The following is a 12,050-nucleotide window of genomic DNA, read 5'->3' as shown; positions in this document are numbered from 1 at the left end:
AAAGGAGTTCTCATCTTTTAGAGATATATGGTGAAATATTTATAGATTCAAAGTTATATGGGGTGGTGGAAGTGGGTGCAGATGTAGATGAAACAGGATTGGGCATGGATGGTTCACTGTTACAGCCCATGGTGAATACTTGAGAATTTGTTATATAGTATGGCTATTTTTGTATATGTTTCAACTTTTCCAATAATTTAAAATAGGGGGTAAAACAAAAGGCCTACCTGATTAAAAAGATAATTTCAAAAGAAACAGAATAGGAAGAGGGAAAAGTTGATCAGGCAAGAGGAAAGGGTGGTTAGGGCAATTTCAGGAGTGACCCCTCAGCAGGTGAGGGGACCGTGAGCCATCGCAGAACTGGAGGGGTGGCCTTAAGATTGGGGCACAGAGGGTTATAAACTGAAGGAGGGCAGACTCTCAAACCAAATTTCAGGGTCCCTAAGGGACCTTAACTGTGCCTTGGAAATAGTACTGATACCTATTTTTTTTCTGGGAAGATAGAATGTAATAGGGGATTTAAAAATGTGGCAGGGAAATCACCATTACAGAGCACTCAGTGTACACAAGGCAGCGTACGAAGCTGAACTAGCTTATCTCAGTCCTCACCACGGTTAGATGAGGGAGCCAGTGTTATCCCATTTATGAGTAAGGAAATGGAGGCTTCGGGAGATTAAGTCGCACAGCTAGTAAGTGGTTAAAATCCGGAGTCAAATTTGGGTATTTCTGCCTCCAAAGCCATTTCTCTCCACTACAGCATTCTGCTTTAAATGGAATCTGAAGTTGAGAATGGAAAACTTAATTATGTTTTATGAGGAAGCTATTTAAACTTCAAACCCCTCTCTCAAGTGAAGAGAAAACCCTACGAGAATTCATATTCTGGAAAGTTATCAGAGAAGAAAATTCCTCTTTTCTGACTACAATGACTTTTTGTGGTGGTGAAGATTTAAAAATGAACAATGATACATAGGCATATTTACATACTGCATTAGAACTTTTAATTAATATTTTACATTAACTTTTCTGTATTTTTTCTCCCAGACATTGAAATACTTCATGAGACATTTCTGAACATTGAATTGAAGGATAATAGATTACAGAAAGTTAAAGTGATTCTGCTGCTTCCTCGTTGTTCAGGACTGGGTATTAGTAATCCAGTAGAATTTATTTTAATTGAGCATGAAGGTACTTGTTTTAATTTTTAAATTCTAAATTATTAGAATTTATTGGTAATAATTTAAAAATAAAATTATTTAAAATCATTGAAATGATGTATCAGATATATCTGCTTAATGAACAGCTTCCATGTATGAAATATTATGTATAATGTACTTGATATTCATCACCTCATTTAATCCTTAAGCCAACCCTGTGAGATATGGGCAAGGGTGATATTAAAAATATTTAATAATTGAGATGGCGTTGGCAATCAGAACAGATGCTGGCCAGTGTGCTATTCTGGCATATTGCAGAGCTCAAGTTATAGGCATTACAATCCATCAGCATTTTGTAGATGAGAAAACTGAGACTCAGAAAGATTAATTCACTTTCATAAGGTCTCACAGCTAGTTAGTAGCAGAACTAGGATTCAAATTTAGAGTTGCCGGATTCTAGGACCTACATTCTAAAAACACCCCTAATTAAATTATAATCGGGCTATTTCAAACTCAAGACATCCTTAACATGTATGTTTTATGCTATGAATATTCATAATAAATAGTAATTCTAGGAATTTTATTTGCTTATTTAATAATTTCAAAATATCATTTAACATTAACATTTATTGGGCACTTCTATATAAGGCACTGAGCTAATAAGCACTTGGATTATTTCACCAAATCCTCACAGAATTTAAAGTAGTTATTCTTATTATCTCCATCCTACAAATGCAGAACCTGAGGCTTAGAGTTTGCAGTCCCCCAGAGTCAACTGACTAGTAAGTGTCAGAGCCTGGATTCAAACACAGCCACTCTGACTCCATGGCACTTTGAATCCCTCTCTTAATCACAGTATATGGCCCCGCATTAACTGAAACAGACCGTTCCTCTAGTCCCTTGTTTATATTGAAAGGCATAGATAAGGTTAACTAGAATATTAGACAAAGAAGACATTCCACTAATGTTCAGAACATGGTGAGTAACTTCTCTGTTTCTAGCAAGGACACAATTAAAAATGGAGAAAAAGAAACAGAGGGAAAGGAACTAATATTCATTGAGCAAAACTGTCCCAGTCAATGGTAGTACACATGTACTATCTCTTAATATTCACAGTAACTTTTTGAGGATAGTGTTATTATCTCTATTTTACAGAGGGGAAAAATCCAAGACTCAGAGAAATTTAGCAAGCTGCCTAAGGTTATGTATCTAGTGAGTAGGGAAGCTGGGATTTACACTCAAGTCAGTTTGCACATTTTCTTTCCATTAACTATACTATCTTTATCTGGACTTACCCTGTCCCGTGTGGAATATTGACCTGCTGTAGACAGTGGCTCTCAGTGGGAGTTAAACAGGAGAATGACTAACTTATGTGGGAGAATAGCAGGCTGGGGAAATGCCTACACTCACTTGGGAACTGGTCAGAGAGGAATTAGTAGACACTGAAAGGAGAAGGGAAGGAGTAGCAGCTGTGATAAGCATCGCAGGCAGGAGAAGCAGAGCTCAGAGAGTGAGACTTTGGCCTTACTGTTGGCCCTCTTAGAGCGGGAATGCAGAGCTAAATAGGCCCTGGGTGCAAATAAGCTAGAGGCTGGGGGAGCAGCCCACAGGAAACTACAAATGATGAGAAAGGGAGAAAGGAAAATGTTTCCTAGGTATTGGTAAAGTTCTGAGGCGACAGGCTAAGCCAACAAGTGGTCTTTGGCAAACCTGGAAAAAAATGAGGGCTTCTGAAGGAAACTGTACTCTGAGGAGATAACAGCCAGAGCAAATAAGGAGCTTCCGACCTGATGACTATGGTAGAAACAGGAGCCATGAATGTAGGGGCTGAATCTAAAAGATTGTTTTATCAGACTTAGATACTAGGTAGAAGAGAACCATCATGAGCTTATTTTGAAACACACTTTAACATTGAAAACTATTAGAACCATCAAAGACTATATGAAGTTGGTCATTGCTAACAACTTGGAATTATCTTAAAATGGGATGAAAAGGGTAATCAATATGGTTTTCAAGTATAATGATGTATAAGTAGTCCTTTAAAAAGTGATGAATAACTTTAGAATAGAGGTAGAAAAATATGAAGTATAAGACTAAATTGAAAAGAAATGGAGTTTAATTAGCCTTTGGCGATATTACTGGAATGGGGAACAGCCCAATCTGGGGTAAAATAATTGGCTCTTATAGTCCAGGGAGCTACCGAGAGAAGACAGAGGTTAGAAACTTAGGCTCTGTGGTCAGGTTTCAGAGCTAGAATCCTGGCTCCATACAGTGGCTATGTGACCTTGGACAAGTTGTTTAATGTATGTTTAAAGAGCTTTCTCAATGTTAAAAGGGTTGTTGAATAAAATGATCTATATAAAGTAGCATTTAATATATCTAAGTTAATAATATCAAGAAATATGTTAAAATTAGTTTCAGAAATTAAAATGATACTCTAAGAGTTTCTTGATCTATTATGAAGACATACATTTGCTTCCCTGATTTTTTTCCTTCCAAAATTTCTTTTGGTAAGTTAATTTTCAAAATTGTATTTGTTTGTGTCCTTTCCTACTCAGATTAGACTATAGGCCATCATTTCTACCTTGGAAAATAAATTTATCTTCTCTTTTCCTCTGTTAGTCTCTAGACTGATTGCATTCTCTTTTCTGTACCTAAATAACTTGGCTAGTTGAATGACTATCTCCTAAGAGCTTGGAGAAAAAAGAAAAACAATATTAAAACTAAAGAAAATTACCTTTGTCAATTTAGTTTTAGATATTTAAGTCAGCATTTTTATAATACTATCTATTTAGTCTTTATATTTTCCATGAAAACTCTCATTAAGAGGAAAATGATAAAATAAATGTGATAGCTCAGCCGGGCGTGGCTCAGTGGATGAGCGTCAACCTAGGATCTAGGAGATCGGGGTTCAATTCCCAGTCAGGGAACATGCCTATCAATGACTCTCTCATCATTGATGTTTCTATCTCTCTCTCTCCCTCTCCCTTCCTCTCTCTGAAATCAATAAAGATATATTTTTTAAAAAGTAATGTGATAATAACAATATATGGAAAACATCTAATGGTGATATAATTTAAAGCATTTATTTACTTTTAGATACAGATTTGCTTAAAGATTTCTCACAAGGAGGCACATCAGAAGATAAACTTCATGTTCTTGCTCAACAGCAATATGCACAACTAACACATGCAATGAAATGTAAGTTTATCAGTTCAATCTTAACCTGTGTTGTAAATCTTAGAAACATCAATACTTCATTTCTCTATTATAATCAGGCAGTGTGGTGTGAACCATAGTGAATGTCCCAGAACACTCAGTTTTAGCACCTTCAAGTAACAAAATGTTTATTTTTACCAATTTAAGTCTTTAAAAAATATATGCTTTACTGTCATTTTAAGTAGAGGTTAGCAAGCATAATTCACAGTTTCTTAATGCTGAAGTGAAATAAGTATGTGCATCCATTATTGTACAGTTTCATCTTCTCTATTTCTTTTCTTTGGCTTCTCACTTGATGTAATTTTTCTGTTGTCACTGTGCCTGCCCCTAACAACTCTTCTACAATCCAAATTTTAATCAAACTCTTATTTCTCTTACTGCTAAATATAGAATAGAAAGACACAATTACAGATGAAGCCTAGATCTGTTCATTTGAAGTCTGAGTAACAAGGCTCTTTAAGTATTTATATTATTGCTTCAATCACTGCATTTAGATTAGAGTACCATTTAGATTCTGAGTACACATGGACATGGAAATCTAAAAGTGTCTGAGAAATTATAAACATTTTTATGAATTCAGTGCATGTTTATCATCTCTAGGTCAGGCATTAAGCTGGGTGTTAGGGATATGAGTGTGAACACTTCCTGACCTCCAAAGGCTCAAAGGTAAGTATAGGTGTTAGAGAACAGAAAGAGTTTGTCCACTCGGCACTAGCAAAGCCAAATGCTACACACTGAGAATTGCAGTGGAGAAATATTGACTACTTTTTTGATAAATGGTGCTATCCAGGAGAATGGGAAGCAAATGCTCAAAAGCACAAACCCTTAGATGACGAATAGGTGACAGACATGTGGCAAAATCTTGACACCGTGGGTTTTGGGTCATGTTGGGAGCTGATTGGTCAGAGGTAAGGGTAAAGAATAATTACTTCAGGTCTTGAGTGCAGCAGCTCTGAGATCTTTTTTGGTGTCTCTCTGTCCAATTTCATGGGAAAATAGCCAGAGGGTGGTTCTACTTTAGGGCTCAGGAAATGAAACATGACTTAGGTCGAGATGCTCTCTTTAGCCTGCCAAAGGTCCATACCATGTGACCATTAGTTAGATCCAAGCTACTCTCTTCTGCTGCTTCGGGGTTGCTGATTATCCAGGGGAAAGGGTAGGTCTGTGAGGGTAGGTCTGCCCTTTTGATGCTACTAACAAACATCAATTTAAACATGATAATTGTGTATATGATCTATGAAATAAGTTGGTTGGAAGATTAGGAAGTTGGAAAATAAATTTTTGATGCTTTCTCTGACTACTCTATTAAAAATTACAGCAGTATCTCTTGAAACTAGACATTCTCCATACCTGCTTTGTTTTTCTCTATAGCATTTATCACCTCCTAGCAACACTATAATTTTCCTATATATTCTTATCATGTCAATAAAACAGAAAATAAGCTCCCCAGAGCCAGGGATTTTTGTCTGTGTATCTTAAATGGCTAGAACAGTGCCTACCACACGGTAGGTGCTTGATAAGTGTGAATAAATGAGTTGCAGGTAGTAGCATTACCTCATTTTAAAGAAGAAAAATCTGAGCGTTTCAGTAATTTTCTCAGGTTCACACAGCAATAAGTAACAGAACTGAGATCCACATCTATGTCTGTCTCTAGAGTCCTTTTAACTAGTTTTGTGTTACAGATTGTGGAAGAATGGCTGCAAGTAATAGTTCATGGTAATTAGCAGTATTTATTTGTTTGTGTTTGTAACTTGGTTGGTCACATTGATTGAATTTTCAGTTTCCATACAATCCAGTTCGATTCACTTTACTTTTTGGCCACAGATTACATAACTAGTACATGCTGTAAAGGGGAGCTATGCGAACATCTATGGAAATCATTCATGTCAAAGCCGTGCAGTATCAATATAAACAGATGTTTGGAAACATAGCATATTTGTTTAGCATTGTTAATGGGGTCATTATATTAATTCCATCTTCTTCAAATATAGTTACTAAAGCTCAAGCTGTTGTTTACTGCACATGCTCAGTTTATCCAGAAGAAAATGAAGCTGTTGTTAAGAAAGCACTGGAATTTCAAGACCGTGGGACCAAAGTACAACCTTATAGGTAAGAAAGGACAGGATTCTTCTAAACAATTTAACCAAATACTTTTGAAAGTGAAAAATTATGATTTTCTGTTTTTATGAAGACATCCCACTTCCTTTTCGTTAGATTTTAATATGCCCACGTCACCCACCTTCTTACTACATTTACGTCAGTTCTGTAGAGCCCTTACAATGGCTTGGTCTGAGCACCCTCTTGTACACTAGATTCCTGTTGTTACTCTTCAAGCTAAACTATTTTGGCCTTGACTTGATTGGTTTCTGGAAAAATTGAGTCTGAACTTTATATCCCGAGTATTAGATACATCCATGCCTCAGCAGAAGAAAAATAAGTATATAAAATAACCTGAGAAACTAGAGAGAAAATTGGATGTTTATTATCTGAAAACATACATTTATTAGACCCTTTATAGCCTTTGTTACCAGCAGGACTGAGGTAAAAGTAGCCTAAATAACTAGTATAGTAGCTTCTGGGTAAAATGCTACAGTAAACTGAGGATAGAGAAGGAAAACAGCAAAACTACAACTGAACATCAAGATAGACATCAAGATAAGGAGTAGATCTAGGTCTCTTTTTTTTTTTTAAAAAGAAGTTTTTGTTGATTTCAGAGAGAGGAAGGGAGAGGAAGAGAGAGAAACATCAGTGATGAGAGAGAATCACTGATTAGCTGCCTCCTGCACACCCTGTACTGGAGATCGAGCCCGCAACCTGGGCAGTGCCCTGACCGGGAATCGAACCGTGACCCCCTGGTTCATGGGTCGATGCTCAACCACTGAGCCACACCGGCTGGGTGATTTAAGTCTCTGTGACACCAATTAGTTCTTCAAGTCTGTAACAATTAATAAGGTATTTATAAATATTTCTATTTTTACTTATTCATGTTTTGAACATTTCCTTTGATCCTTATAGTAGGTTCTTAATATACATATGGTTTGCTTCCTTCTTTTAATTTGATATTTTCCTTTGCCCATTCACACACAAGTGGACAAGTTAATCACACTTGTATTTCCCTTATTTTACTTCATTATTTAGTAACTCCTGTTGGTAGCTAGCAGCCAACCTAATGTTCTGAGTGATTAGCTAAATCACCACCTAGTTGCAAAGAGAATTACTGCAGGTATATAACCAAATTCATCAATATGGATGATCATTTGTCAGGAATAAGGTTTCTAAGAATGTAATATGGCAAAAATGGAGGAACATCTGTATTTTATTTCACTAGATTTTACTTCAGGTAAGCTATTATTATTAATCTATGATAAGGTATAAAATACACAGGTAATATTTAAGGACATATTATAAAGACAGAATAATCTGGGATTTGAGCTCAAATTAAAGTGCATATATTTAAGAGGTTTATAATTACTTGTTGGGGATACTTTCAAAAGAAATTATGAATTACTTAAGGAAACACACTATATGGCCTCTAAGAATCATTTTTTTAATCCTTACCCAAGGATATTTTTCCATTGCTTTTTCAGAGTGAGTGGAAGGGAGAGAGAGAGAGAGGGAGAAGGAGAGGGGAGAGGGGAGAGGGGAGGGGGGAGGGGGGAGGGGGAGAGGGAGAGGGAGAGGGAGACGGAGAGGGAAACATTGATGTGAGAGACACATTGACTGGTTGCCTCCTGCATGCTCCCCAAGGCCAGGGATTAAGCCTGCAACTGAGGTACGTGCCCTTGGCTGGAATCGAATGCGGGGCCCTTCAGCCCATGGGCCAACTCTCTAAGCACTGAGCAAAACTGGCCAGGGCAAGAATCATTTCTTAACTGCCAAAGTGATAGACTTTAGGGTTGAAAGCAATATTATATGCCATCTAATCCAATCGCCTGTTTCTAACTTTTCCTTCTAATATCCCAGAAATATTCGCCTCACTTTGGACTTTAGCCATCATGATACTTACCTATGTCAATGCAACTTTTTTGCCTGCCCCTATTGTATAAACGGCAAACATTATAGAAATACTAACTTAAAAAGAACAAGTTTTTCCAAATCCCACTTAACCATTTAACCATTCTGAACAGTTTGAGAAGGTTGTGCATATTGTAAGTTTTAATTGGTATTGTCAAATTACCCACCAAAATATACATCTTATAAACCCATTTCCCCACAGCTTCACAAATACTGGGTTTTATCAGACTTTAAATCCTTACCAGTCTGAGGAGTGAGGATGAGATCTCATTGTTGATTAAATTTTCACTTCTCTATTAACGAATTTGGGCACATTTGCTGTTTACTGACTGGGAAGTGTACTGTGGGGTAAATAAGACAGGATTCCAGAGTAGTAGACTTCAAACATTTTTGCAATGTTTGAACAAACACTTTTTCGAATACTCCCTAAACATTTGAAAATAACTATATAACCTTTTATGTGTTTTAAAGTTGATGTCTAATATTTTTTATCATACGTTTATTTTTTATAACGTCTTTTTAAAAAAATGTACCTTTATTGATTTCAGATAGAGGAAGGGAGAGGGAGAGAGATAGAAACATCGATGGTAAGTCATTGATCGGCTGCCTCCTGCACGCCCCCTACTGGGGATTGAGCACGAATTGTGAAAAGCAGATTGACCTTGTCAGAGAAAGTCTGACTTTATTTTTGAATTCAGATAAACACATTAACATACCCCCGTGAGTTACTTCTAATTTTAATCTAAGACAGATATGTAGAAATAAGGAGGGGAAGCAGAGGGGAGGAACGGAGGGGGAGAGAGAGGGCAGAGGGGAGGAAGTTGAAGAACAGAGCTTTCCAATGTTTGGCAAACTCTTAAGGTTTTCTTACCCAAACTCTGTTCTTACATTGGAGAAGAGAGCCACATTCTTGAGTTGTCCCTTTGTTTAGCATCCTAGAGATTTAACATCCAGGACAATGTACTATAACAAGGCAAGTGCCTTTTTTTTGTTAAGCGGAGAAGGGTACCGTGGAAGGAGAGGAAGGAAAAGTGGCTGTAACATGGATTTTTTACCTACCTCAGTGGATTTTTGTGGGGATTGAATATATTACCACACAAACGGTGCCTGGCACATAACAAATGTTCAATAAATGTAGCCTGTTCATGTTCTTTCCCACCTTTTCAACTGTATCATTCTTCTTTTTCTTCTTTTTATGTGTCTTGTCATTGTATGTTAGGGATATTAGCTGTTTTCATATGAACTACAGATATTTGTAAATAAAATTTTAATTAAAAATTGCTTTAGAGAAACCTCAAGTTTCTGTGTAGACAAGTGTATCAATCTTTTCCTTATGGCTTGTGTTATATTGATCCCCACCTTATACAAATTTTTTAACCAGTTTTCCTTTAGTATTTTTATGTTTAAATAATTGATTTATCTGCTGTTTATTTTGGTAAAGGAGTAAAGTATGGATCATGCTTTATTCCCTCCCTCAAATCTTCCCCCCTCCGTCCCCAACTCTTTTTAAATGCCTCTGCTTTTATATGCTATAATCCTGCATATACTTCTGTGTGAGTCTGTAACTCCATTCTACTCTGTTGATGATTGTTTCTGTTTGTGTAGGGAACATATATGAACAGGCCTCGGAAATTCAGTGTGTTGGTTACAAGGTTGGTGAAAGGAGCCACCAGCTCTCTTGCCTTTAGAACTTAGACAGCTTTTGTTCTACTTCAGCTCAGTTCAGCACAAGCATTTACTGAAGCACCACCATTTGCTAGACACTTTGGCGTGTCATGTGTGTTTGCTCACATTCTAGGTGACCTCTCTCTCCGTGTAGTCACTTTATGCCCCAGACACATAGAAACACTGGCTGTATTCTGAACCAACATTTTCATGTTTTCCTTTCTGCTGGAATCACCTTCTTTACCTTATTGGAAACCTTATTTTTCAAGATGTAGCACTGAGGCTGCTTCCTCTGTGAAGTCTTCATATTTGCTGTCTCCCGTGGCCAGAGCTGATCGCACTTTATTCTGTATTACCACGTACTTTTGTCTCTACTTGGTTCATTGTTCTTATTTGGGGTTCTTTATATTGTAAACTGATTAGTTCTACAACTTTTAGATGGTTTTGCCCAGCCAGTGTAGCTCGGCTGTTGAGCATTGACCTGTGATCCAAGAGATCCTGGTTCCCATTCAGGGCAAATGCCCCGGTTTTGGGCTCAATCCCCAGCAGGGGGTGTGCAGGAGGCAGCCATTCAATGATTCTCTCTCATCATTGATGTTTCTATCTATCTCTTCCTCTTTCTTCCTCTCTCTGAAATCAATAAAAACATATTAAAAATTTTTTTAAGGTTTTAAATTTCAGAATATACAAAATTATTGAGTTCCTGATATTTTAATTTATGTGAAAATGTGTTTATTACTTTGATTAAATATATTTTAATTGTAAAAGTATGGAAATATAAGAATTTATTATTTATGAATGAACCACTATTAAGTAGAAAATTAAATACTAAATATAAAAACCAAAATTTTATTTTAAACATATTAGTGATTACTGAGTTTTATATTTCTTATATGAAGGCTTTATTATGTACTTTCTTGAACTCCACATAATTCATCCAGTAATACTCAAAGAGTTGTTGGGAAGAATCGTGTAGTTAAAATGCTCGCCAAATTTTTATGCTGTAATTGTGCAAACAGTAAAACCAAAAGAAGGAAGTCATACTTTGTGTAGTTTGACATGTGGAAGTAAAGGGTATTTTGGATTGCACCTTTGTGATTACTACATATTTACCTGTTTGGATCACGGGAGCCTTTTTTTTTATTATTAACATTAATGTCTTGGGGAAGAGTTTTTAATTTGCTGAAAGGTTGGTATTCTTGGCATAGTTTTTTTAAAGATGGAGAACTTGGGAAGTAGAATAAATTATGAGTTAACATGAAATATTAACGTTTTAAATTATAGTAGTATTGTACAGTTTCAGCATTTTATCCTAATTTGGAATTTATGTTGAAATGATTGGTAAAACATAATAGAAGAAACTGTGTTGCATGCAGTCACTGTCTCCCTCCACTGGCAGACTCGCCCTCTAACTGTAACTGTTTGTCCCCTGCAGGCTTAGCCCTCCTGTCCTTCCGCTGTGCTCCTTGAAGGAAATTCGTTTGTCTACTGATAAGTTTTTCAGAGTGGAACCATCTGAAATTACCAATGGCTGTTTTCTTTCTGTTCTAACAAGGGAGGTAAGGAAACAACAAATCCTCAGGAACTTTTGAGCGCTTTGTAACAGTGTGCTTATTTTATAAATAGCCAAAGGGCAGGACTAATAATTATCACTGTGTGGCCAGAAAAAAAAGCCTGTTTTTCTCTTTATACTTCTCCTGAGTGTTCCTCCCTTGCGAGCTCTCCATCCCCACTTCTCTAAGCACTTTGTCAACATCTAGTTCATCTTATTTCACATTAGAAATAAGCTCTGTAATTCTTTTCCCCACCGTCAGGTTCATAAGTGGGTAAGTTTAATTACAAAAAAGTCATTTGCTGAGGCTCATGGGATATATTAGGGGCTAAGGCCTAAAAACCATTTCTTTTAGTATAATAATATACTCTTTTACTTCTTCTGAAACACTGATAAATATTTGTGATATACACACTAAGTTAACTCCCACATTTAGTGCCTGCTTC

At 36.6% G+C, this 12,050-nt stretch overlaps 1 protein-coding gene across 2 annotated transcripts in view; it reads left to right on the top strand.

The window, feature by feature from the left end:
* The window catches only part of NSUN7 (NOP2/Sun RNA methyltransferase family member 7), a 31,753-nt gene that overhangs the window by 17,729 nt on the left and 1,974 nt on the right, over nt 1-12,050 (top strand). For both annotated transcript variants that reach the window (XM_016206684.2, XM_016206681.2), the window contains exons 8-11: nt 1,042-1,185; nt 4,254-4,355; nt 6,365-6,482; nt 11,488-11,611. In XM_016206684.2, the coding sequence (XP_016062170.2) occupies nt 1,042-1,185; nt 4,254-4,355; nt 6,365-6,482; nt 11,488-11,611 (488 nt within the window). The remainder of the gene's footprint in view (nt 1-1,041; nt 1,186-4,253; nt 4,356-6,364; nt 6,483-11,487; nt 11,612-12,050) is intronic.

This window comes from Miniopterus natalensis, chromosome 1 (genome assembly GCF_054644295.1).
Source record: "Miniopterus natalensis isolate mMinNat1 chromosome 1, mMinNat1.hap1, whole genome shotgun sequence".
Lineage (NCBI taxonomy): Eukaryota > Metazoa > Chordata > Mammalia > Chiroptera > Miniopteridae > Miniopterus > Miniopterus natalensis.
This window is presented reverse-complemented; position numbering and strand designations above follow the sequence as displayed.